General features: G+C 53.1%; 1 protein-coding gene across 1 annotated transcript; it reads right to left on the minus strand.

Annotated features, from left to right (window-relative positions):
- Positions 1-22214: 22214 nt before the first annotated feature.
- On the minus strand, positions 22215-27328 carry LOC309683184 (tektin-3-like; the record flags this gene model as incomplete). The annotated part of the gene is made up of 7 exons (XM_082497385.1): positions 22215-22431; positions 23525-23679; positions 24507-24729; positions 25218-25361; positions 25611-25681; positions 26144-26227; positions 26771-27328. The coding sequence occupies 7 exons, from the start codon at positions 27326-27328 to the stop codon at positions 22215-22217; spliced, it is 1452 nt and encodes a 483-aa protein (XP_082353511.1).
- Between the last annotated feature and the right edge of the window lie 436 nt (positions 27329-27764).

A 27764-nucleotide genomic window follows, 5' to 3' on the forward strand; every position in this document is an offset into this window, starting at 1 on the left:
ATAGGTATGGGGCTTTGGAAATCGAGGACCAGGCGATTGAGGATGGAAAGGATGATCCCTCCAGTGAGATGCCCAGTGCTGGGCACCCACCCCCACACCTCAGGACTTCCTCAACCAAGAAAGAAAGCAAGGTAATTGTAGTAGGTGACTCCCTTCTGAGGGGAACAGAGGGCCCTATCTGTAGACCGGAGCCATCCCACAGGGAAGTCAGCTGCCTGCCTGGCGCCAGAATTAAGGACATACAGAGAAAACTCCCTTCCCTGGTTAAGACATCAGCTTACTACCCACTATTGATATTTCAGGTAGGTGGTGATGAGGAAGGTACCAGAAGGAGGCAGTTGGCTTTCTGGGCTGTGAGCGCACATTGCCGCCTCATGCTAAGCAGGTTCCCACCAGCCAGCACCCCCAAGTCCTTCTCGGCGAGGCTGCTCTCAATCCATTCTCCACCCAGCCTGTATTTGTGCATGGGATTGCCCTGATCCACGTGCAGGACCTTGCACTTGGCCTTGTTGTACATCACGAGCTCGGCACGGGCCCGCCTCTCCAGCCTGTCCAGGTCCCTCTGGATGGCATCCCTTCCCTCCAGCGTGTCGACTGCAACACGCAGCTGGGTGCCATTGGCAAACTTGCCGAGGGTGCGCTCCATCCCAACACCCATGTCACCGGCAAAGACGCTAAACAGCGCCAGTCCCAATAGCGACGCCTGAAGAATGCCGCTCCTCACTGGTCTCTACTTGGACATTGATCAGTTGACCGCAACTCTTTGAGTGCAGCCACCCAGCCAATTCCTTCTCCACCGAGTAGTCCATCCGTGGAACCCATGTCTCTCCAACTGGGAGACGTGAACGTTGTGTGTGACAGCGTCAAATCCTTTCCGGGTAGGTGATAGTTGCTCTTCCCTTATCCACCAACGCTGTAATGCTACATTCACCGGTCTGTTCTCTCAAGCACTAGAGAAAACGTGGGCCCATTGCTGAACCCCAAACAAGACGCAGTGCCCAGATGAGGCCTGATGGGTGCTGAGCAGAGGTGATCAGCCTTGTGCCCTCTGGCTAGGGGAGAAAAATTGGAAAAACTCCCTGCAAGAGAGCCAAGTGCTGCCCCTGACTCCCCGTGGGGGGAACCAGGGGAGCCCAAGAGGGCTGGCCAGCAGTGCTGAAGCGTGGGGAGAGACTGTGAGACTTTGCTTGCTGGCTTGTTTTTCTTGTCTTTGTTGGTTGCTTTGTGACCACGTGCACAGCAGGTTATAACTATACCATCAAATTAGAGGACAGCTTCTCATAGTGCAAGGCATTCGCTCTTTTTTCTATATGTTTCCCCATGCGGAAACGTATATCACGTTAGAACGTGAGGCAACATATGTTAGAATGTCAGACTCAAATAAAGAACCTGGGGATATAGAAACAGGTAGAGGCCATGCTTTGCTTCCAGACTCCCTATAGCACACTGTATTCATTTAGAAATGGAATGATTTTAACTCCTGAATAGCAATGTGCCCCCTAAACCGCACTGTGAGCGAGGAGAAGGGCCATGCAATATGGTAAGTAATCTTATCCTTGAATTGTTTTGATCAAGTTGCATCACTGGTCTCCACGCAGAGTTTGTGAGCATTCCCTGGGGTATTCAGGGCATCCCAGATAAAATCCTCTGTTGTAAACAGGAGCAACAAATCTCAAAAATTTTGCAAAGTTCAAAGCAAGGCGGGGAGGAAGATTTTTATTTCAAAATAGAACTGATTTCACCCATTCCCGTGTATGGTGTCATAGGCGCATATTTCTCAGCAGCTGAACATGTCTTTCCACCCAGTCTGGAAAAGAATTCCTGGAGGTGAGGCAGAGGACGAGAGGCACAGCCTTTGGAGGCCTCTTCCCCTCTTTCTATTTGTCCTTAGGCGCTGGTTCTTCGATGTGCTGTGGGAGGAAGCAGGGGAGCCCAAAGGGCTGGCCAACAGTCCTGGAGTACGTGGACAGCCTGTGGGACGTTGTCCTGCAGCCTCCCAGGGAGGCATGGGACATTATCAAATGAACCCTCTTGCTGTATGTGCCTGGAGATATGTACCACGGCCACCGGAACCTGACGGGACCCTGGGAAGACACAGCCAAGACCTCACTGACTGGCATGAAACACTGACGCCGAGCACGGGACCAGAGGTGGCAGACGGAATGAGCAGTGGCGTTGCGGTAACCCCCGAGGCATGTGCTGGGTCCGCAGCACTGCCAGGGCAAGCGCCGTGGGCAAGGACAGCCCATTGCCATGTCCCCGAGGAAGGGACAGTGACATCACTGAGCGATGGGTTCTGCTTTTCCCCGGCCCTGCCAGGTTCGGGCAGCCGGGGCAGCCAGGAGGCGTGCTTGCAGCAGCAGAGGTGAGCTGTACGGGGAAACCTCACCCTGGGGAACTGGGAGGGTTTCCCTCTTGAGGGGCCTGGGCATTTCCTCCACCCCTGCCCAGGCCAGCCAATGAGCATGGCCTCGCTTCCTTTTCTAGTGCGACATCTGCTGCTGCGAGGACCAGTGAGAGGGAGCAGCTTGTGATCGCTGTCTCTCCCCAGCCCACCTCCCCAGATAGACAGCATGGCCACAGAGCTGGACGACCACTGTCCCATATGCCTGGACAGCTGGGAGGAAGCCAGCTATGTGTTGCCATGCTGCCACCACTTCTGTCTCGTCTGCTTCTGGCGGTGGGCTGAGATAAAGCCCGAGTACCCCCTCTGCAAGAGGGAGGTGGATGCCGTCATACCTTCAGTGCAGACGGACTATTACTTCCCACAGTATCCCGTCAGACCACCTCCAGCATCACTAGCCGTCCCGTACCAGGCCCCCCACAGCCCTGCAGCTTCTCCACCACGGGCTGCTGGACAGCTGACCATGGCTGTAGTGGACAGGCTCGAGGCTCACGAATGGGCAAGCCTTTTCGCGGAGTACTCGCTTCTCCTGCAACACTTGCTGCCCTGGCTGCGCCAGGTGCTGGAGCTGATGTTTGAGGACCACCATCAGCAGGCGTCCATCGCAGAGGACATTATCTTGTCCTGCCTCGTCAGCTTTGGACCGGACAAAGATCTCCTGGTCTGGCTCCTGCGGCTCCTGCTACGTAAGCGCACAGCGATGTTTGTGAACGATCTTGTCAACGCTGTGACACGAATGTGCGGCAGGGGGGCCCACCATGTGCTGGAGCTGAAGGGCATCCATGCTCCTGGGGGGTGGGAGGGCAGCCCTGTTGCCTCCCGGGGAGGGTCTCCTGCACCCAGCCCAGCCCCCTCCGGCAGCCCTGCCACACACAACGTGGGCCAGCTCCCCAGCACCCCCACAGCTGCCCTTGCTGGGGATGCCGGCAGCTCCGCCTCTCCAGCTTGCCCAGGCCGTTATGACTTTAAACTACTCTTTCGAGCTGTTCACTTTCAGTGGTAGACAACACAGACCTCCTGTGCCCTGAGGGCTGTTTCAAGTCTAATTTGTAGGTGGCCACTGGGTGTCACTGTTGCTGCTCTTCAGAGAGACCTGTTCCCCTCACTCTCAAAAGAGGAGGCCTGAGGATTAATTTGGGGAAAAGAGGAACTCGCATTGATTTCGAGGTCTGCTTTTTCCTTTTTGCAGCGTGGAAAAGAGTAAGACAGAGAGACAAGACAGCACTGACCGATATCAGTAAAGGAGAAGAGCCACAGTAACTGCGATGTCGTTTCCATAGATAGTCTGCAAGGTCCGATCTGTATAGGTAAACGGAACTGCTCTGGGACGATATTGACAAAATTATGATAAAGTTTTCCATTAAGGAACAAATGTCCATTTAAGTTAAATCGAAAGTTGGTTTGATTGTTAAGGGAATAAAGGAGGACGCTGTCACGTTGCAGTTCTTAAAATAAAGACAGAGTTTGGCGTAAAAAAGAGATGCAGTGAAAATCCCCAAACTGTAAAGCAGCGTTAAAGTTAAACTTCCAACTCTGTACACGCTCATTAATGAAGGAGTGTTTGCCGTCCCCAACAAGCACAGCAAGTGGCCTGTGGACCTTGAAAGGCTGATCTATTTCATCCTGCTGTCAGAATTAAGTGTGGACTCATCTTGGCTTGCAAATAAGCCTCCGATACTACAACATAAGCACGTGGGCTTCCAATCCTTACCTTTAGGCTCATCTGTATTGGCAGGCTCTTCACCTGCTCAGAGGCACACTGACTTTCACAGGACTCGGTTCAACAATCTGTTTGTGTGGAAACGCCCCAGGTTCAAAATACATAGTGTAGGTCAGGAAGAATGCAATATCCTTTGCGCCTGAGAAATCAAATCAACTGTGTAGGCCATAAATATCTGTGAAACAGACACAAAGTGTTTCTAAAAATGGATGTGGTTCGACTGTGTTTAATGCACCTTGTGCTTAAGCATCTTTTGTCCGAAATAAGAACTTTCTATAGGAGCTTTTTTTCTTGCTAGGAGCAAACTTTTAGCAGAGAAGATCAACACTATAATTGTGTCCTGTGTTTTAGATCAAAGACTTGAAATTCGTGTATAACTAACATTATCCATTTGCAAGGTATTAAGTTGTTTGTAGGCTTCAGTGACCTGGCTTTTTCTGGATCATTTCTATTTTTAATGTTTTCCTCTTCCTTTCATTTTCCCTAGTCTTGCTTTTATTACCGACATACCTGTAGAAGCTTTTCTTGTTGCCCTTGACCTCTCTGGCAAGATTTAATTCTTTCAGGCCTTTAGCTTTCCTAACCTGGTCCCTGGCTGCTTGAAGGACCCTCTCCTGGATCTACTCTAGAAGGGCCTTCTCCTGGATCTCCTTCAGAACTCCCTCCCAAGCTGTCTTGGGACAGCTGGTCCTTGTCGTGAGCGACAGGGGAACGATCTGACTGCTTTCTCTTCTTCCTGGTTACTGGGGCAGCTTGTACCGATTTTGATGGAGATTGAGTAGTTTTGGTACTGCTCGTGTTATAAGTTGATCTCACAAAATTGACGTGAGACAGAGTCAATTAAAATTTGGAGTATTTATTAGCAAGCGGCAGCAAGCAAAACAGCGCTGGGCGGCCCGGGAGTCTCACTCCACCGACGGCGCGCACTCAATGCAGCGGCTTTCTCAAATATATATGGTACTTTTTACATAATCATAAGATCTCTTAATACGGCTATACATATGCATAACCTATCCCCGCTTCGTATTAAAATTAGCTTTAAGAAGTCATTTTCATAAACTCCTCCTAACTGTGCTTGCGCAATGCTTTGTGGTGGTGGTTGCTGAGGGTCTTGAGGATGAAGGCTGCAAATTCTTCTTCATCACTTCAAGTAACCTTTTGTGCCTGCGCAGACTCAGTTTTTCTTTTTGGTCTCTGTCCAGACTGCAGGGTTGGTTTCAGCCGCCTTTCAAGGCCTTCTTTTATTTGTTATCAGGAGCTGTCCTTGGCAATGCCTCAAGACTTCTTGCTTCGTCCATTTTTTATCAGGCCTGTCTTTTAGGTTATGAATTACTACTAGTTAATTAGTACTATATCTTTGACTTAGTCCCCCCCCCTTTTTCTAAAGAGTTAGTAAATTCTATAAGGATTCTTCATCTAACATTTTCTCAAAGTATTTATCTAAGTGCTATAGGTATCTCTAAAACTCTGGCAGTACTAAACGAACACCTTTAAAATTACACAAATTAACATCTTAAACACTAGTATTGCCAGTGGTCTTGGGGTGAAGGTTTCTTTCCTTCAAGTCTTTTCACAATTTATTATACTTTGTCTACATAACTTGACCCTGCAGCTTAGTTTTGCCTGCACAATCATGCATATCTTGTTTACACAGTAAAATGTTGGCCATCTTGCCACCTCTTGTTAAGCAGTTGCCTTCTTGTGGAAATGTAAGTTTTTAGGTTTGGTGAACAAACGATACTGAGTTTATCACACTCGTAGTGGCTGGAGTAGCTTGTGCCGGGACAGGCGGCGGCGTGGCTTGTGCCGCTGCAGGGCGGGGGCAGGGCTTGCGCCGGGAAGGGCGGCGGAGGCGCCTGTGCCGTTGCGGTGTGTGTGTGGGGGGTCGGCTGCCGGTGGTACCGGTGCCGCTGCAGGCGGCGGAGGCGCCTGTGCCGTTGCGGTGTGTGTGGGGGGGGTCGGCTGCCGGTGGTACCGGTGCCGCTGCAGGCGGCGGAGGCGCCTGTGCCGTTGCGGTGTGCGTGTGGGGGGGGGTCGGCTGCCGGTGGTACCGGTGCCGCTGCAGGCGGCGGCGGCGCGGCGGTGCAGGCGCCTGTGCCGTTGCGGTGGGGGGGGGCGGCTGCGGCCGGGCCGGGCGGGGCCGCGGTTTGCGCCGCTGCAGATCGCCGAGCGGCTGCGCGGGTCTGAGTGGCGGCAGCGCCCGGTCCCCCTACTGCTCTCCCTGCACCGGTGTTTCACATGAAACCACCCCTGCATCACATTCAGGAAAACTGACAACAAAAGCACGGTCTTAACAGGGCACCAATCCTTATCCTCAGAGCCCAGAAGGTTGCCGTGCCCCACCTCTGATGGTGTCACATTAGCATAATTATCAAAGGGCGAAGTAAACATTCCCCAGGTAGAACCGAATGTATAATTAATCACAGAATCCATCACGAGAGGCCCGAGATATACAGGTAGAGCCCTTACCCAACTCATCGTGTTATACATCTGAATTGCGAACCACACCAAAACAGCACCTTTAAACCTTCACATAAAAAGACAAAGAATAAATGAACTTTGAAACACATTTGGCAGGTTAAACCAAGCTGACTGCATTAAGGTCGAACAAAGCTGCTTAAAGGCATGATACAAGATTTCGTCTAAGAATGACACGATGCAAGCTGTCTGTTCTAATCTCTGAGCAAGCTGGAACTCAAACTATTTGGGCAATTTATCACAGGTCTGATCGAGCACTGCTCGGGCCCCACGTTGGGCGCCAATTAATCTGGCGTGGTTTAGGCCAAAATCCACTACTGGGGACCTGTGGCACCCCAGATGGAACCGACAGGTGCTCCCCTCTACCCTTCTTCAAAGAGAGGCAGAGGAGGAAAAAGAGACTTATGAGTTTAGAAGGAACTAAAGTACTTTGATGAAATATTATTAATAATATAAAAAGGAATAATGAAAAATACATACAAAACCGTATCAAGCTCCCGAGGTGACAATCACATCACCTGCTGGCACTGGGGCAGTCCCAGGCTGGATGCAGTGACGGACGGGAACTGGATTCTGGATCTGGATTCAGGATCGGGATCACAGGCAGACAAACAGAGTCCTCCTCAGACGTCGGCCGTTGAAGGAAGAGCTGACCCTTTGATCCCTCAGCTTTTATACTGAGCATGAGGCAGATGGGATGGAATACCCTGTTGGTGAGTTTTGGGTCACCTGTCCTGTCCGATCCTCCCTGCAGGTGGGACTCCACTATGCTTTTTCGCTTCCGACCCTCCAACGGGGCAAATAACAAAGTTGGTTGGCCTTGGGGGTTATAGCAATAAGTATAAACAGGAGCCTCTCTGCATACCATGTCTGGGCATCAGCTACAAACAATTGGTCTTATCACTCTGAGAGTGAACATTGTCTGCACAATATGCAGTTAATTTCAGTAGTTAGAAGAGGCCCAGCTAAGAAGTGAAGTTACTGAACAAAATTGGTTCTGTTTTACCTCAAACCAGGACAGTGACTCTCCAGCACGAAGTTCTCAACTACACCCAGTAGTAAGTGGTCCCCAAATCCCTCGTGCTCTGGGGACCACACCAAAGTCAGTAGATTACTCGCATGCTCTCCCTTTATGCAAGTAATTAAACTCCTTCCTTAATTTTGACTACAGCTCCAACAGCAGCAAATTCACTAAAATTACAAAACTACCACTCCCAGTTGCGCTAAGGCATGTCCAGTTTTGATAGACATGGGAGGAGACAGTTTGTCCCAAAAAAGAAAACCCAGGGTGCAAACGTGCGGCAGATACTAAGCAGGGGCGCCAATTTTCTGCACATCAGCCCAGGTCTGCCTAGTTATCGAAACTACTTAGTTCAAGTAGTACTTCTCTAAGTATCTCCCTGAGAATCTAACTACTTAGACACCTAAGCACAAAATTGACTGCCAAAAGCTGTCCATCTTTCTGTTGCAGCGCTACGTTCTTGCTGTCCGTTACTACAGGATTACACTGGCTCATAAGCTGCCCTTCTGAAAATACCCCGATCCAGATCTTTTATAGCATCCGTCATGAGTCTACACGTACCCATAACATTGCCAAGTCGCCGTTTTCATGCCACTTTTGAATATTGCTCTCTCTCCTGTAAACACTCTACCTGCCTCTCATGGTTTGGGCCAAAACGGCCACAAGGCAAGTGACAGATGCTCCCCGCTCCCTCTCTTCAGTAAAAAAAAAAAGAGAGGCAGGAGAGAGAGAGAGAGAGAGAGAGATACGAGTTTAGAAGGAACTAAACGGCTTTAATGAAATATTAATAGAAAAGTAAAAAGGAAATAATGAAATGTATAGAAAACCGTATCGAGCTCCCAGGATGACAGTCACCTCGCCAGCTGGCCCTGGGGAAGCCCCAGACTGGACTCAGTGACGGATGGGAACTGGATTCCGGAGCTGCATTCAGGATCGAGACCAAATGCACACGAACAGACAGAGTCCTCCTCAGGCGTCGACCATCGAAGAAAGAGGGCTGACCCTTTGATCCCTCAGCTTTTCTACTGCGCGTGAGGCAGATGGGATGGAATCCCCTGTTGGGCAATTTTGGGTCACCTGTCTAGTCCGCTCCTCCCCGCAGGTGCGACCCCTCTGCGCTTTTCCGCTTCCCACCCTCCAACGGGGCAAATAACCACGTTATCTGCCCTTGGGTGTTATAGCCCTAAGTCTAAGCAAGAGCCTCTCTGCATACCATGCCTGGCATCAACTATCAACACAGGTCTCGTCACTCTGAGAGTGAACGGTTTCTGCACAATAGGCTGCTCACTGCAGTAGTTAGAAGAGGCTTAGCTAAAAAGTGAAGTGACTGAAGAGAGAATCGGTTCCGTTTTACTTCAAACAAGGACAGATGCTATTTGTCCCATGATGGCATTGGTGGAGTACATCATGTCTGTTAAAAAGACAGAAAACAGGAACGGTCTGGGTGGGGAAGGCCGGACAGGTTACCCCTTTTGTGGTGCAGGATATGTCATACGCGTTTCTGCCAGGGCGTCATAAGTTATCTTTTGCAGTTGGGCACACAGCACAAGTTCCCACAACTCCAGTAAGTTTAACTCTCTGAGGGAAGGGATGAGAGAGAAAAGAGACTTACACGTTTAAAAAACAAATTAAATTACTTTAATGAAAACCTCAACCAAAAAAAAGAGAGAAACTAAAGACACATGCACACTATATCCACAACTGTATTAAGAGAGAAAAGATCCTTTTATTGTGAACATGGCGTGCGGGAGCCCAGGAGTCACAGGGGTTCAGGCACTAACAGGAAACGGGCACCTACAAGGACAGAGTCAGAAAACGCTGGTAAAGCCCAAAGGCAGGACGAGACAGGACTTGGTTCCCCTTCCTTTGGGAAACACAGCCGGCAAGGAAGGGTTTCTAGCCCAGCTGGCATTGAGCAGGGGGTGGCTCTGGCGCCTTGTCTCCATGGGGAACGCCCTTTGAGACTGTGCGTCTGCAGGGATGCACAGTGCGCCTGTGCCACGCAGCAGGGCTCCGTCGGGAGCCCCTGGGGAGCTGCCATGGACTTCTTCCCAAAGCCTGCACGGCACCATCCCTGGCCGACCCTTGCCAGCCCCTTGGACTGACTTAGCGCAGTTTAAGGAGTTGGGAAAGATGGGCAGCAGAGCCTGGGACTCACCTGGGCTTCTTCACCATCTGGACCTTTCTTCTTCTCTTCAGTCGCAGTCTTCTTCCTCTCTTCCTTCTTTTTTCTTCTTGTTTACATTCCATCTCCTCTTCCCAGGCCTCTGGTCTCTTCCTTTTGCTTTGGTTTTCGGTTTCCTGGAGGGAGCCTGCAAACCTTTCCATCCCACAGTGGATTGGAGAGGTAAAGCCAGGATCAACTGGATCAATCAGTTCTCCATTTAACCCAAGCTCACTCCTTTTACCTTTGTGCCTTTGAAAGGTTCTTTTGATCTTCTGCACATCGCAGGGACTCTGTCGTGGTCTCGGGGGCGGTTGGAGGAAAAGTGGTGGTTGTCTAAACCAGAAATGTTGGCGTTAGCAGGTGGCAAGGGATGCCCTGGAGGAGTAAGCGACTTTTTGGCAAATTGCTCCCTTAGCTCTCTAGAGAAGGTGCCTTGGGCTGGTTGGCATTAGCCCTTTCTTCCAAGGGCCTCACTTTCGAACACAACGTTCTCACAGGTGTGTGACACTCTGCTAATTTGCAGGGGCCATTCAGCAGACACCCTGCGGTCCCCTGCGGGCAAGAAAAGGCTTGCCCACTTCTTTCTCCTGCCGTTTCTTCTGCCCTCCCGAGACAGAACTCTGCAGATACCCCTTTGGTGCAACACCCCCTTCTGCGGTGGCAGGCTTTGCTTTTGGAGTCTGTCCTTCTGCAGGTATTTTGTAGGTATTTCCTTTGAATAAGCACATTCCTAACGCATTGGAGAAACCACCTTTCCACTTTCACTTACACTGCCCTGTTCTGGGGGATAAAAAAAAACCATACAAAGCCACATGGCAATGAATGCTGGGAAGAGGCACAGCAGCTCCTTGGACTCATTAAGACATACCCTCCTCCACGAGACACATTGTTGCAGTGTTTGTGGACCTGCCATACCTCTGCTATTTCCAATCCTGCCTCCGTATCTGCCACTTCTACTTCCTTGAGGACTAGCAGAGAGGGTGGTGCCTCCAGGAAAGCTTTTGCCTGGTGCACCACGGCTGCTACCCCTGTACCTGGGGGAAGGGCAGCCCCCTCCTCCTCCTGCTGCTGCTGCTCCCTCCCGCTGCAAAGGAAAACAGAGTAAGAGCCCGTCAATGGAGACCACCAGCCCAGCGCTCCCAGAGCCTGCCCTGCCCTGCCCTGCCTGCAGCGTGGTGCGATGGGGCAGGACGGGCAGGGGGCCAGCAGCTGGAACCGCGACTCTGGCTCAGCAGTTCCAGCTGGGATGCTCCTGAGAGCCGGCATGCCACCACGACAGCCCTGCCCAGCCCTCGCCCTGCCCTCCTCCTCCAAGCTGTGGGCAGCAGCAGAGGCTCCGTGTCCCCGCAGAACCAGGTCCAGCAGCCGCTGCCCAGCGGGTCCCCTTGCTCCTCCAGGTGACATCCTCCCTTGGGCTGCCACACCTGCATAGGGACACTCAAGGGACAAGTGAGCATGGCTCCTCCCGGCTCTGGCCGAGGAGCAGAGGCCAATTTAGTTCTGGGGACGGAGTGAAGCAGGAAGCACCTCAAGCGCTCCGCAATGTCGAAGGGTACCAAGGGCTGAGCTCTCTCCTGCTGCAGCGTGATGGGCACAGACTTCCTCCGGGTGAAGGGCAGCAGCATCCTCAATTCTGCAGACGTGCCGCTTGCAGGAGGACAAAAGGCCCTCCCTGCCTTTCTTTCCAAAACTTACCTGAGCGGTGATGTCCTCCTTTATTGACAGATGGGGCAAGCAGCGGTGCTTGCTTGGGATCATCCTACAAGAATCAGAGAGCGGTTAGAGAGCAGCCTCGCAGCAGAAAGGGCCACTGGCAAGCTGCCAGGCGGCACCAGCAGCCTGAGAGCATTAGCGGTGGGACTCTCTGCCTTCTGGGGCTCACCCCACTCACCACACATCCTGGCACAGCCAGCGGTGGGGGAAAGGCCATTCTCACCTCTGCCTGGACCTCTAGCAGCTTCTCCAGGCTCCTGGGATTGAATGTCCTCCACTGGGCAAGAAGGAGTGGAAGAAGGTGAGCAGCGATGCATCTGCTGCTCGGCTGGAGGAGCGGTTGTTAGGGACAGAAACACTCACAGCGTGGCAGCGGCTCAGCTCCTTCTCCAGGTGCTTGATGGATGGGAGGCAGCTCACCCGGACTCTCTTGTCTCCTTCTGGTGTCCTGTGCACCAGGAAGGGACAGGGAGGGAGCTGGGTCAAGCCCAAGCTGCCTCTTCTCCCCTCTCTTGGCATTGCAGCTTCTTCTGCCCTTCCCTTCTGGGCACCAAAAGGTGACCAGGGGATTCAGGATGTAGAAATGCCCCTATTCCTATGTGCCAGCGTGCTGCCTGTTCCCTGCCCAGGCTCTGCTCGGAGGGCAGAGGCCATTCACAGGATGCTATGGGCCCAGTTGGGAACCTCTCCTGCCCAGTCATGGGACGTGGCACCATGACTCACCTGAAAGTGGCAACACAGGAGCTGCTGGGCCAGGAGAGGATGATGGAGGTCCCATCCTCATCACTTCCTTCCTTTTCTGCTCTTGCTGCCTCCTTGTCAGCACTCAGCACCCACAGCTGGTCCAGGGCCAGGCAGAGCTGTGGGCGCAGGGTGGTGCCACATCTGAAGAGCGGAGAGGCAGGCAGGGAGCTGGAGGTGGAGCCTGCCGGAGCCCTGTCCCCCGCCTGCCGTTGGGGCAGACATGGGTGCATCCAGCAGCAAGGTGCCCCCGGGGGCTGAGGCTGGTGCCAGGGTGTCCCTGCCCCGCTGCCAGGGACAGGGCTGGGGGAAAGGCGGCTGGGCTTGCAGGCACTTACTGCAACTTGGCAATGAGCAGCTTCTGCTGGAGGAGGCAAAGGCACCTCTGGCTTCTCTTGCAGCCCTGGCTCAACCACACATCCACGCTCAGCACCGCCGTGCCCTTTCTGAGAGGCTCCCTGCAGAGCAGAGAGTGGTGGGTATGTGAAAGGCTGCTGCTGTGGGGCCCGGCCATGCCCACGTGTCCCCGAGCCCCAGGGAGAGCCCACCTAGAGCCACAGCAGCAGTTGGCCTGGCCCATTCCACCCGGGACTGGAGGACCCTGGCCGTGCCCAAAGGACACGGCCCAGGCAGCCACAGTAAGGATGGGATGCAGGGTGCTGCTGCTGGTGCTGCTTTGGGCCAGCACAGCTCCATCCTGCTGTCTCTGGTGGCTCTTGGCTGCAACTGACAAACACTGGGAGCTCAACGGAAGCTGGGTGGTTACCGGGAGGCACCGGGGCATGGCTTTTCTCCACTATGGCCATCTCTGTCTGGCACGGGGGAGCCCAGAGCAGGACACAGCAGAGAGCACCCATCACCTCCCTCCATCCGCTGCCCACTTACGGCTAGCGTCGTCTGCGCGGCTGGCGCCGCTTGTTGCGCTGTGGCTGTCCCTGGCAGCCCGCGAGGGTCCTGCGGCGCTTTGGACAGCGTGCTGCTGGAGGCAGCCTGGCCGTGGTGGTGGTGTGCCCCACCAGGCCTGCGGGAGATGGATCCACCTCCATGGGCTCTGTGTCATCTGCGGGGGGATCCACCTCCATGGGCTCTTCCTCATCCCTCTTCTCTGGTGGGTCGACCTCCATGGGCTCATCTCGCCGGGCAGGGCTGCTGCTGCTGGCACCAGCCCACTGGCGTTTCCTGGGCTGGGGAGGCATCCTCAGGGCTTCCAATGAGCCTCTTGTCCCTGGGCCCACTCAATGTAGGCACTGGTGCCACCCACTGTGGGCACTCGCCTCCCTTGGCCGCCTCCTCCTCTCGCAAGCAGGCTTGGCGTGAGTGTGCCTGGCTGCTGAGCGAGCTGTGGGCCAGCCACAGGGCTGCCTGCTTGCCTAACGGCCAGCCGGTGATGTCACCAACGGACGTTGCTGTGGCTGGGAGGGGGGCCCCTGAGGCCCTGAAGGCCCCATTGAGGGCGGCCCTTTTGCTTCCAGAGAGAAAGGCTGCCCCTGGAGCAGTGGGTCTGCCCTCCATGTCCCCTGGTGTGCCCTGGGCTCCAGCCCCCTCCTTGTGCCAGGCCTCAACAGGACAGCGGCCACAGTGTCAGAGGGCCTGGCCTGGTGCATGCTGCTGCGCAGGGGTGACAGGAGGAGTCCATTGTAGGGCCACCGAGGTCCTTGGGGCCTGGAGGAGGGGTGTTCAGTCTGCGGACGGGAAGGCCCATGGCGGGTTGCTGTCCCCGGCCGGTTCTTGCCTCAGCTACCCAATGGGTGGTTGAAGATGACGCCAGACCCACCCTGGTGTTGCACAGAGAAGATCTGCTGCTTGGTGGGGACTCTCTGTGCCTTCAGAGATGAGGGAAGAGAACTCAAGCACAGAGCTCGTTGCCTCAGTGATGTCATGTCATGTTCTTCATCAGCTGAATCAGTGCTTTATGGCTTAAAGAGAGACCTGGTGACATCCAATAAATTTAAAAAAAAAAAAAACCAAAAACAAACCCAACCCCCTGACCGTTCCAATATTTCCATTTCATTTTGATAAGATTTAACTTTGTGCTTTCTAGTTGTGGTGTGAGCAATTCTCTGTGCCGTTGCTTTCTTAGGCAGAGCCTTAGTGCTTAGGTACGTGTGTGACTTATTGAACCAGTACCAGAAAAATGATTCCTTAGAAACACCTTATATGCAGCCTGTTTTTCTGCATTGTTCAGGAGAGGCAGCTTCATGATGGAGTGTGGTGAACTGCTTGAGAATTCTTCATTGGAGTGCCTGCCTTTAGAGCAGCAGCTCTCTTAAATGACGGAGCTGTGCGGACCCTTCTGAGGCCACAAACAAGTGCAGGCTCAAGCGATGGAAATGCTGTATCTACGTAGTTCTTAGTATTCCACGCTTCGGTCTTGGAAGGCTGAGACACCTGGAAGAGCAGGTGCTCTTTCCTATAAAATACCCCCAAACCCCTCACCTACTAACAGCCTTTTTCTTTATGAACTTGATTGATGATGTACTGTGATCTTGGGTTGATTCCCCTATGTGGAATGACTAAAACATGCGGCTTGTATTTGAAGGGCTGGAATCTGAGCACAATTTGCTGCAAGTCTGAAGTGCCCCTGAGCAAAGGGAGCCACAGAAGTCAGGGCTGCAGCACAGGAGGGAATCCACGGAGCATCAGTGGGTGGGTGGCAGCAAAATTTTTACTGGTGTGCTGAACCCCCACCCAGAGATTTGCGAGCTACAGCTGGCTTGTGGACTGGATGGTCTGGCACTACTTGACTGCCGGTTAAGATAGCAGACCCTCTAAGCAGTTGTCGACCTCTGAGTAGGCAGGTGGGTAACATGCCAGCAAGAGTGTTTGGGGGAGAAGAGAGCTGCTGCATGCACGCCTCTGGGATTCGGCTGCCCGTGGCAGGAGATGCGTGAAGTTGGGTGTGTGTGCTGTCACGGGCAGATGCTCAAGGGCAGCTAAGAGCGAGCTGGAGCGCTCTGCTTTCACCCGGGAGAGAAAGGCTGCTGCTGAAAGCACAGGCTGGCAGGATCCTGACGGAGCCAAGGAGCAGAAAGGAAGGATTTAAACAATGGGGGAGTGCTCCTTTCAGCAGGGATGGCTATACCTTGGCACTTGGTGAGCTTGGTTTCATTCCTCTTTCCTCCATTGTCTCTCTCCTCCTTCTTTCCTCTCTGTTGTTGCAGCTCCTGGAAGTAGAGGGAAAAGACAGCTGTTGAGGATTGCCTTGGAGCCTTATCTCAGGAAAGCCTGAGCATCAGGTTGGCAGGTTTCCAAGCTGCTAGCCGTGCTTCCTTCCCATGAGCCCAGGACACAAGCCTTGGGGAGCCGCGGCTTTGCTTCCAGTATTTCTTTGTTCCCTGAGCACGCGTTTGCAAATTCTGTAACCTTTTGCCCTTGTCCCTCCGCAGGTTAAGGTGCAACATGCTGACTTTTGATCTGCCCATCTTAATCTCTCTCCTTCTCAGCAGCATTCCTGATAGTCTTATTTCCACAGGTTGTGCCAGTCTGGAGGAGAAACGTTTCCTTTTTGAGCTCAGGCACATGATCTGAGGACGCTCACCATTTCTGACTGTGCCTAATGATTTAGGTTCTTCCTGAAGACACCAAGAGGATTGCTGTGTTTGTCGCTCTGTGTGTCTTCATTGCTACTCGTACTCACAAAACAACTGGACCAAATTTGGGATCTGATGACTCAGGTTTCGACTTGCAGCTTCTTCTGCTTCTTCGGACCCTTGTTGCATAGGAGTTCCTGTGCTTTTGCCTTCTATTTGGTGCACACAAGCAGCGTATTGGCTTTGTGATCTGGGCATTATTGAGCATTTATTGTTCCATGTGGGCAAGCGTGACTCCCAGGGCCGTGCACACTTGGAAAACATGCTATGCAGTATTACCTGCAGGGTGTGGCAGACTGACCCAAATGATTCATGGTTTTGTTAATCCTTATACCTAGGAAAACAAATGTATGCAAAAGAAGGCCAGCAACACCAGAGTGTGAGGGATGGCCTTAAACGTGTGTTTTCCCATGAGATGTGACTTCTGTGTAGGCACCTAGTTCCAGGTACTGCAAATTTGTGTAGAATTTCTTGGGAAATGGCTGAGCTGCTGCATCTGCTCTTGAAGTGTCAGCTGGGAGAAAAGGCTGATACTCTTGAGGAACACCGAGTAATATCAGGTTGAGACCAATGAGTTTCCATTTGTGTGGGAAAAATAATACTTTGCATTGATTGAGCAGTTAGAAAGCTGCTAAGAAAGGACAATCTCCAGAGTGTTTTGAAAAATCATCACTTAGAATGCAGCTTAATGAAAATTGTCATGGGAGACCTGGGCTTAGGCCCACAAAAGTATGTAGGTATTGAAGAAGGCTGGTGCAAGAAGCGTTCCTTGCTGGTGGGTTGCCGTTAGCCTTGCGTCTGTGGAGGTGGTCGGCATGCGTTCACACAGCAACGCAAGCCAGAGCAGCTTCTCGACTGCTCTAATTCTCCCCTGGGTTGCCTCCAGCGCTGGGGGTGGAACAGGAGAGCTGTGGGCACTCCGCACTTCCCAAGGACTTCAGAGAGGCCTGCGGAAGAAAGGGCTCTGCCAGAGCAGAAAGGCAAATGTATGGCAATACTCGATAGCTTTCTTCTGTAGGAAGAAAGGAGGCAGTGGCAAATCCCGTTGCTCCAGTTACCACCCTTTCAACAGAGACCCTGAGGAGGACTGAAGTGTGCTGCTCTGTGCCAGTGAGGATTTGCCTGCAGTTTTGGATATTCTGCTTTTACAGGCAGTATGTGCCTCGTACGTTTATTGTTACAGATGAGAGTTCTGCTGCGACTCTGGTGTTACTGGAGAGGGGGGATGTGGCACTGAAACACTTAGTGGTGCTCCTGGGCCCTGTTTTGAACTAGTTCCTAAAAAATGTGTTTTTCTTACCTCTGCTGGAGTTTGTCATGTTGAGTTCACTACTGAAATCCCACTTCAACATCCCTTTCAATGTCACAGGTAGAAGAGCCCAAGCAGTTCTCGCTGGTCCCTCCGGCAGTTGACTTCAGAAACAGGTCCTGTGTTTTGGTGAAAGAAAGTGTTGCTTGAGGAGGTACGTGCGCTGTGTTGGTGTGAGTTGGGGTGGGGAAGATGGGAAGCAAAGTAGAGACTGAGCTGGGCTTTCTTAGGAGAAGGAGAAATGCCTTCAGCTCTGTGTTGGGTGCTAAACTCTTAAAGAAGATGCTGCTGTGGATTTTCTTGAAAGGCTGTCCATTAGGAGTGGCCTAGAGAGGAATGGTATTTTGTAAATGACTCTGGAAAGAAGCCAGAGGAATAAGAACAGTGTCATGGTTTTGCTGCATTTTGATAGAGATTTACTTTAGTTCTGCCCTTAGTTGCTTATAATCAAAAATGCCGTTCTGACTGAAAGCACAGCGGCATGATAAGGTGCTGAGAAGTCTCTGGCTAATTCTGCAGGTGGGTCGCCGGTAGCCTTCCTTCAGAGGAGGTGTGGGAGAAATGTCTGTCTGTGGGGTCGGTGCGCTTTTGGGGAGGGGAGAAGATACCTCTGCCTGTGCAAGAGCACCGTCCCTGGCAAAGAGGTGCAGGGAGAGTGCCTGACCACCGCTCCTGCTGTGGACTGTAGCGTCTCCTTGTCTTTGTACCTACGCTGTGTGTCATTTTTCAGATTGAGAAATAAAACTCTCAAGTTCTGAGAGCTTTTTTCTCTGCCTGCATGACAAAGTCGTGTTTCAGCTTGAAACTCATCTGGTCTGTGTCTGCTCTGCCTGAAAAGACACCTGAAAGGAGTCTGCAGAGTTGGCGTGCCCATGGGGGAGATACCCAGCTGGCCCTTTGTGTGGGGTGGATGGTGGCGGATGCCCAGAGCAGTGGGCAGCAGCAATTCCTGCTGTTGGTACTTAACCGGGAACCGCTTTGGTAAAGGGGTGGAGATGGTGCTTTCTGTGGCATCTCTGGGGTCTCAGTCTTGCAGCGACACCTTTGACGTTGGAGGGGTGGACTGCTATAAGCTAAGTAAGCAACCTCTGACAAGACTGCAGGGGTAGTCCTTGTGTGGCAAAAAGCCTGGCAGTGTTTTCATGGAGCTCTGCCCACTTGATTCTGTGGTCTACGTTATCAGTGCTACCCGCAGTGCTGTTTCCCTCCCCCATGAAAACGGGCGTTCTGCAGGACAGGATGTTTTACCTGCTGCGGTGTGTGATGCCTGGCCCTGGAAAGATGAGGCCAGATAGAATTTCCCCGGAACAAAACTGGACTGGGTCTGCAAAACTTGCTCTGTGTCAATAAAAACTGAGAGGACTAAATAGCTGGTAAGGTTTGATTATGAGCTGTAGCACAGAGTTGATACTGGAGGTATGATTCTCTATGGCTGTTGTGGTTTGGGCCGGATTGGCCACTGGGTGGCAGGACAGATGCTCTCGTCAACGTGTCTTCAAAGAGAGGCAGGAGAGAGAAAGAGAGACTCAGGATTTCAGAAGGAACTGAACTACTTGACTAAAACGTTAAGAATAAAATAAAAAGGAAATAATGAAATATATACAAAACTGTATCGAGCTCCCAGAATGGTTTTACGTGTAATAGTGGAAGTAGAGATGTGTGATTTTGTTGCTGTTGGTTTTTTTTATCCCTGAGGACAGGCATAACAGTGGGAAATACTCAAAGTAAGGTGAAGAAAACTGAGCAGTTTCCACTAAACTAAAAATTGCAAGATCAGCAGAAGAGAGAGAAAATATTTCTTCTATAGCATAATTGTTATGGGTCTTTCTTAGCAGCCCTAGATTACAGTCCTTTTATTCAGCAGCAGAACCTGCACCTGTGTCATACATCTGGTACGTGTCCTGAGGATGGCAACTAAGTATAAGCACAGCAGAATTGTACCCCATGTCGGGGTCATGCTGACTGAGCTGAGGCAGTCTTCCAGAACATATAAGTGAATTTGGGGACGTCCCTGCGTGTTGGAACTTCACAGTATTAATGATTCGATCAATGGAGTTTGAGGAACGTCAGCAAGTTTGTACTACTTTCTCTTCTTTATTGACTTTATAGAACAGCACTGAAGTTATTCATATAGATTCTTTAGGCAATTCAAATACTTTCACTGAATGACAGAAAGGCTGAGGTTGGAAGGGACCTCTGGATGTCATCTTGCGATAGCCGCCTGCTGCAGCAGAGACAGCCAGCGCCGCTCAGCCAGGGTCTGGCTCCATCTTCTCTGCAGCCTCCCATCAGGCTTTTTATGCATTGATCAATTCCCCTGCGAGCCTTCTCTTCACCAGGCTAAGCGGTGCCAGCTCGCTCAGCCTTTCCTCAGAGGAGAGATGCTGCAGTGCCTTTATCATCTTCACACTCCTTTGCCAGACTCTCTCTCCAGTCCAGCCCAGGACACCATCAGTGCTCCTGGTGGCAAGGGCACACTGTTGGCTCATGATCAGCTGGGTGGCCACCAGGACCTGCAGGGCTTTTTACGCCAAGCTGCTTTCCAGCCGAGCAGCGCGCCAAATGTGCTGGTTCCTGGGGTTGTCCCTCGCCAGGTTCTGGACTTCACTTCTTTCTCCTGTTGAACTTCTTGTGGCTCCTGCCTTGGCAGGGTGTGAGCATGGGGTGATGCAGAGGGCAGAGCCAAGTGGTGCAGACTCTGAGCAGGAGGAAAGATTTGGGTGCCAGTGTTGCAGGGCATGACGGGGCAGTAGAGGCTGGTAGGAGAGCAGATCCCCGGGAGGTGGGGGCAGATGATGTGGTGAGGAGGAGACCAGGCATGGGACGTTTGGCAGTGGGGCATGGTCCAGCCCTGGAGTCCCCCTTCTGACTGAACCGTTGGCCGGCATGTGTCCCAGCTGCTGGCCTGGCCCTGGTTTTGGCAGCTCCTGGGGCCTTGTTCTAGTTGTGCCGGCGGGGTGGCCTCTTGGGTGGCTGAGGTGAATGTTGGGAGCTGCTGGCCCTCCTCTTCGGGCCTCGCCGTGGCCCCCCACGGGAGAGGTCCCTGCTGCGGCTGGGAGTAGAGGGACCTGCAGCAACCTCCCCTGGATCGTCATGCAGCTCCTCCTGTTCCCCGTTGGTTGGAACAGGGGCATCGGGCAGCTGCCGGGAGCCCCATGAAGAGCAGCGGTGGAGGTGTTGGGTCGCTCCTCTTCATCGTCTGCGGCAGGGCTGCGGGAGGTGGCTTGGCCAGGGCCAGGAGACCCCCTTCTGGAGGCAGCAGGAGGAGGGACAGCCACGGGGCTGCCCTCCCGCTCCTCGGCAGCATGGCTGTCCTCGAGGCCCAGCAGACGGTGGGCCTCCGCGCTGCAGCGTTGCACGGCGACGTTGATAAGCTGCTGTACAAATGTCGCCGCGCGATCCTGGAGGCTGACCTGCAGCAGCCGGACCAGGACCTCTTCGTCCAGACCAAAGAAGCCCAGGACGGCCAAGATGAGGTCCTCCATCACAACGGCTGCTGAAGGCTCCTCGGCAAAGATCAGCCCCAGCTGCTGTTGGAGCCAGGGCAGAAAGCGTTGGAGGAGAGCCGGGTGGTCGTCAAAGAGGAACGCCCAGGTATGGGGCTGGAGGCCGCCCACCAGAGCCCTGGGCACCGACTCCACTGCCAGCGGCTGAGGTGTTACAGAGCGGCGAGGGGGGCTGTGGGTGTCTGGGTGCCTGGGCGCTCCTCCGGCCTGCCGGGTGCCAACTGGTGCGGGGGCTGAGGCAGATGACGCGATGGGAACCTCTTCGAAGTCATTGTCTGCCCTCACCGAGTGCACGATGGATCGCACTCTCCTCTTGCAGAGAGGGCACTCGGGCTTGCTGTTAGCCCAGCGCAGGATGCACTGGTAACAGAATTGGTGGAGGCATGGCATGGCATAGGCGGCATCGTCCCAGCTGTCCAGGCACACTGGGCAGCGGTTGTCCAGGTCCATTGCCATGCTCTCCACTCGCTGCATCGTGCTAGGGGCAGCTGGGGGTGACCAAGTGCTCCCTCCCTGTGGCGCTGCAGCAGCCGGTGTCAGGCTGGAAAAGGAAGAGAGGCCACGGTCACTGGCTGGCCTGAGGAGGGGTGGAAGAAATGCCCAGGTCCCTCAAGAAAGAAACCCTCCCAGCTCCCCAGGGTGCGATGTCCCCACACAGCTCACCTGGACTATTACCCATTATTGCTCTTCCGTGTGTGTGGTGGTGAAGCTGCAACATTTCCTCCTATGGCGATCAAAAGAGACTTCAGGGCCTTGGGACGGTTGGTAAGGGGATGTGGGGCACAGGTTATTTTTTCCTCTTTCCTTCCAGTTACAGGCAGCGACATTGGAAGAAACATACAGACAAGCCCAGTCTATTAATAGGTGGCTCCATGGCTGGTGTGACCAACAGAATTTTGTTTTTTTTGATAAGGGGATGGCCTACACAGCACCAGGCTTGCCGGCGTCAGATGGGATTCACTTGTCTCAAAGGGGGAAAAAGGTCTTTGCTCACCAGCTATCAGGGCTCCCTGACAGCGCTTAAAACGAGGCTTGAAGGGAGAGGGGGACAATATCAGGCTTACCTGTGACAAGCTGTGAGATGACACGCCAAGGTTAGAGGGACAGGGTGCTAGCGAGGGCCCACAGGCTGTTGCTCTGAGATGTGCTGGCTACGCTGCAGGACACCTGAAGTCTTCCAGCGATGAATCAAGAAGGAAACACCAAGGAATGAAAAGGTGTTCCTCTAAGAAGGTGATAAGAAGGTGCCTCAAAAGGAGGCAGACACGACAGTTTTTCTCCTAAAATCACCGACTGAGAGGGTAGGACTGAATCCCCGTGGGTGGATTTACTCTTAGTCGCTTACAAAGTATTTTCAGTGACTTTCTGGCACACCGTGAAAGTACAGTGGAAAGAGAAAAACCAAAGGCAAAAAAAATACCGGTAGACCGTATAACACACAAAAAGATCATTTAATTTCTACTCATGGCTTTCACCAGGAAGTGAAACTCTAATCAAGTATTTCCAAAGCATCTTAGCCAAACTGGGAATCCCTCCCACAACAGATTCAGTGAGTTCAGCTGAGCCTAAATGGAACCCAGCAGCCGCACCGTGCTGGGAAAGGTCTTGCGCATGCCCATGCACTTCTCCTCATCAATGAAGAGTGTGTTGGCTTTGACGGCCAGGTCATGCTGCAAGACCGACTTGGTATGAACCAGCATTTGCAGGGTGTCCTCGGTGTCTCTCAGGCGCTGCTGGAGGCTCTGGACCGTCTCGTTGATTTTGTGGACCTCGTTGACAAGGCTGGAAAACAGCAAGAAACCCTGGTTAACAGTGCCATCGTGGGGGTGGTTTCTAGCGTGGCATTGCTGAAGGGCCCCTTGGTCACAGGATTTCCCCCTTCAGCGTGCTCAGACTAACTCAGACCCCCCGTTTCTGGCAGACGCATGGGAAAGCTGAGGGCAGAGCTCCTCCAGACCTCAGCGGGGAGGCATGGTTAAGTCTGCTCAAAGGCTTTGGCAATGCGCAGCCGCCTCTCCCAGAGCAGCTCGGGCCAGCAAGAAGAGGGATGAGCAGGTGTGGTTTCCTGTTCCTGCTTGGTTTGGGGGGTTTGTTGGCTCCCCCTCCTGGATTTCCCTGTGCAGGCATCCTCCCCATGCCCACAGATGCACACAAAGAAAACAGGACATCTGGGAGAGGCTAAAAGTGAATGTGAAACAAGGGGAGGATGGAAAAAACCCTTGTTGTACGAGATGCTGCAAAGGCTGTGGGGCTGGGTTTCAATTGCTCTGAAAAGGCTTCAGCTGGAGTCTTGCCCAACGGGCTCCCAGGAGGGGTGAACTTTGGGGTGCCTCAGAGGGGGTGCTGCTGGGCGCTCAGGCCAGCCTACTCCTCCACAGCTCCTCGGCGTGCAATCCCAAACAGACCACTGTGTCCTTGAAAGGATTTCCAGTGTCCTCGGAGAAGGTGAGGACAGCCCTTTCTGCTTCTCCATAGGGGGCACCCTTCCTTGCAGTTCCCCAAAAGGAAGGGCCTAAGGGATCTCAGCAGGATCCTGTTGGAGAGTAAAGGGCTCGTCCTTCAAAACTGAGCACATCCAACTGCCGGGAAGCAGGCTGGAGAGAAGATGGGGCTTACCCAAGCGGGAAGAATCCATCCCCTCATGGGGTGCCATCAGGCTATACCCGGCCATGGTGTACAGCCTCCTTTGTGGGCGCAGAGCTCTCCCAGCACCCAAAGGCTGCAATACCTGCTCATTGCTTTTGATTATAGCAGTGCGCTTATGGAAGGACTGTTGAAAGAAAAGCCCATGCTTAATTTTTCATGCAGTGCTACCCCCGGGTGCTACCAGCCGTAACTCCTCAAGGAGCCCACCAGACCCACGCTCCTGCCTTACCGGAGCTGGGCAGTGTCCCGGCACAGCTCCACGTTTGGTCTGCGTGTGCGCTCGTCCAGCCGGCTCTGAGCCACTTTTAAGGGAGGCCCTTGGTCTTTAATGGCCTTTTGGATGGCTTCGATGGTCTTCTCCACCTGGAAGATTTCCTGCAGCGTCTGGCGTAAAAAAGAAACCCATGCACAAATTAAAAAGTATCTTCTCAAGTGACAACATAATTACCCTTTCCTCCTGTCCATCTGCAGAACAAAACAAGTTCAATAAGCAGACCCTGGGCTCAGACCCCTGTCATTCTGCTACACATCAAGGCGCAGAGCCAAGAGTAATTTTTCTTCAGGGAAAAACCTCTCTTGGCTCTTGCTGTCACATCAGAGGAGGTTTTGGAGCACTGATGGACCTATTGAATTTCCAGCTTCCCAAAATTACCGCTTGCTGGAACTAATCATCCATCAACAGTAACTCAGAGAGGGAAGGTTCTTCATGGATCCTCACTGAAAGACGTGGCATCAGCTCGCAGTGCTGCAAGCCCCGTCTTCCCTCAGTTACTCAATACAGTGTCGGGCACGTTTCAGGAAGCTTTCTATGAGACCCACAGCTCTGAGGCAGGTGTCCATCACTGATTTCCACTGACTCTGCTTGGCAAAGCAAACACACGCATGCCCGTGCAGCAGCCCCAGAGCACGGAGAGTGAAAGCACGTCCTTGGAGGAGAAGCAAGCCTGCAACCCCCCCAGCAGGCAGCCCAGCAGAGGCCCAGCAAGGCCGTTCTGGAGGGCAGCCAGCGCTTCTGAAGGAACTACCAGGAGATGCAACCAGCATTGGCATTTTCTGCTGGCAATCCCTGTGCTCCCAGGCTGCCAGTGAGGATGCCCTAGCAAAAACAGATCCCTTGAGATGAAATTACGGTGCCAACTCCTAAGGGTCCCACCTCAGGGGTGTCACTAGGAAGTGACAGTGACACACCGAAAGGGAGGGGTTCCGACTACCTTGGCCAGGTGGGTCCGGATCTTGCTCTTGGCATCGGCTGTCTCGCTGATGCGTTTGGTGAAGGCGATGTTCACCCTGTTGAACTGGCTCCGCATCTCGTTTGCCGCCACCACCAGCAGGTTCTCGATGTTGTCCCGCAGCTTGGAGGAGGCCGCCCGTTGGCTCTGTGAGCGGAGGATGTTGTCGTCTGTGATATTGGCCCAAGAGTCCGGCACCGAGATCCTTCAGGAGGTGAGGGGGAAGAAGAGGCCCCGGTAAGCCCGTAGTGCTGAAGCTGGACGTGGGCAGGCATGAAGCCTGCCTGGGAGCAGCACTGATTAAATGTATCTGAAATCTCTGTCTTTAATTTGAGCATAGGTTGTGGTTTAACTCTGGCCAGCAGCTAGGACCACACAGCCACTCTCAATGGAGGGGAAAGAGAAAGAACAGGACTCACGGGTGGAGATAGAGACAGTTTAATAGAACAACAACAGAAAATAAGAATGAGAAGAAGACTACGAGTAAGGGTAAGAATAAAGGTAAGGTTAACAATAACAATAACAGTAAGAATAACAATAAGCAGAGAGAAACGGTCCCACTCAGGCAGCTGTCTCCAGGCGGGATGGACGTGCCTTGACAGTGGGCTGGGGACAAGCAGCTCCCTGCCAGGGAGAGGCACCGTGCATCCCGGGCACAGCTTGCTGCTGGCGTGCCGCCCAGCGTGCACTCACGTGGCATCAACCCGCTCCACCGCTGGGTAGTAGCTGATGCCGTGGGAGGTGCTCCTCAGGTGGTGACACTTGTCATCGATGCGGTGGGCCGCCTGCTTGTGGGCCAGGTCCCTCTCCAGCTCGTGCTGGGCCGCCCTGTTGGACCTTCAACATGCAAACAACAGCCATCGCTGGGGATGTTCAGGTGGAAGGGCTTCCTCCCCGCTCCAGTTCCCCGCAGCTCCCTCCCACGCAGCTCTGTCCTCCCATGAGCATCACTGCCCACTTCCCGGGGAGCCCGCCTGGCTTTTCCATCTGCACGGTGTGGGGAGAGGTCGGGGTCCGCTGGGGGTCCACATCACAACTGCAAATGCACATCAGCCCTACGGCATGACATAAGGAGCTCCTCCTTACGCGAGCTGGGCTTTGGCTTCATCCAGGTACCGCTGCATCTTCTCCTGGCACGACCTGATGACATTGACTTCCTGGGTAAAGGACACATGGCCCCATCATCAGTGTCTGTACTCAGTTGTCCTGATGCCACTCGTCCCCTCAGACCTCCCCAACCCTGCACACAGCAAGAACTTGCCTGCTTGTCTTTCTGCCCAGAGTAAACAGGCAGGGAGTGGAGAAAGTGCCCCCAAACTGCGTGCATGTCTTTAGTGCACTACTCCCTGAAGATGGTCACAGAACCCCCACACGCTACACAAACACGCAGCTGCTCTTCAGCTATTCCTTCCTCTGTACGGCCAAGTCATACCCACACGGCGTGGGCATGCTGCTGCCTGGGGGAACCCCATCCCCTGGCCCAGCAGGTTTTGGGGGGGTTGAAGAGCTGAGCACCTCCCCAGCGGTAAGGAGCCAGGTAGGGAAGAAGGCTGCAAAGCCTCAGTAGGGCAGTTTAGGTAAAACTGGCTTTAACACATGATCTGGGTGGCCCAACTTACCGTGAAGAGCTCTTTCTCCACATCATCATGGACGAGGTCAATGCCCATCCTCTTCTCCCGCTGAAGCAAGCACTGCTGAGCGACCTGTTGGGGACATGCCATCACTGTTGGGTGCAGGGGCAGGACTCTCTATAGAGAGAGTCCCCATCTCAAGAAATGGAAGAAAAGAAATTCTAGGCGGGCACAGAGGGGACACCAGGGGAACAAAGTGCCCAGGGCGGCTGCTTCAGCTGACAACAAGAAACCGAACTGCACCGTATGCATCAAATCAACATGAGGAAGCACGCGTGTCCCAGCTGCAACCAGAGCTGTGGCACAGGCACCTGTGTCAGCCTTGATGCTGACCTCCCCAGGGTGTTGTAGGAAGACATGGGCTTCTGTCTCCCAGTCCAGGAATTTGGATGTTCCGCCTACACAAATATTTGGTTAAGCAAATAGAATTGTGATGAGCTCATAACGGGCTGATAGGGGATGCAGCAGATGGGAAGACATTGCAAACTTAACTTATGGTCTCTTCATAAAAACTCTCTAGGTCTTGCGGAGCTGCAGTGGAACTTAGACATTTGAATGGCTGCAGTTGTTCCAGCAGTAGGCTACAGCTTGCAGCCCACTGGACAGAGTGCTTACCTGGAGAGGGGCCTCCGTCTCAGCCAAGGCCCTTTCTAGTCTCTTCTTCATGTCTGTGAGCGTGTTGGTCTCCCCGATCATCTCATCCAGCTCACGGCAGAGCTCCCCTTTCCAAAACTCAATAGCATTCACACGTCCTCCCAGGCTTTTGGTGCTTTCTTCTTGTGTTTTCTTTGTCTGCTGGTATTTATCCCCAATCATGCGGGTGGTATCAACTCTCAGAGCCTCCGCATTGTGCCGGGAAGTCTCTGACTCTTTGTACTTGGTCAGGTTGGACCTGTACCAGTCGTCAGGGGTGTAGCGGGTGAAGAGGGTTGTTCTGTTGGAAATGTAAGGGAGTTTCTCGCTGGTGGTCATCCCCTGGGAAGTTTTGGAAAAGGGAGCCAAAGCTGGTTTGATGGCATCTCTTTTAGAGTAGGTGCTGGGCATCCAGGGGAGGCTGGAGCTCTGAGGCAACGGGTAGTACGGGAAACGGTCCTTATAGCTGGAAGCCATGGTGTTGATGGCAGGCAGAACCTTGGCACGTCTTGCCGTTAAGCGAGAGCCGACAGCCTCCATTCCTGACCACTGCTCTTCAAGTACTTGTCCTGCACAGAGGAGGAGATAGAAGACAACTTCCCTCAGTCAGCACCTGCACTTGCCTTCCTTCTTACAGCAACACATGCAGCTTCTAACACAAACAGCAACGCACACAGCACCCACAGGTCACCTGTACAGGCCTAAAACTCTTGAAAGCAAATGCCTTCTCACAGCACCCCAAGCATTTGTATCTGGAAAGGGATTTGAATTTGTTTAGTATCTAGCCTCAAGTATTGAAATGCGGAGAAAAGCAAAGCATGGCTGCTCAGGAGAATGACAGATATTAGCCTTCATTCTCCTCAAATCTGTCAATCCCGTGAAAGTGTAGCTGGTGATTGTCTTGTGTTCATTGGCTTCTTTTGGTTGGCGTATGTGCTGATCTTCTAGTACTCCAGATGTCCTTTTCTCTTTCAAA

The sequence above is a fragment of the Vanellus vanellus genome, assembly GCF_965231255.1.
Source record: "Vanellus vanellus genome assembly, chromosome: Z".
NCBI classification, from domain to species: Eukaryota; Metazoa; Chordata; class Aves; order Charadriiformes; family Charadriidae; genus Vanellus; species Vanellus vanellus.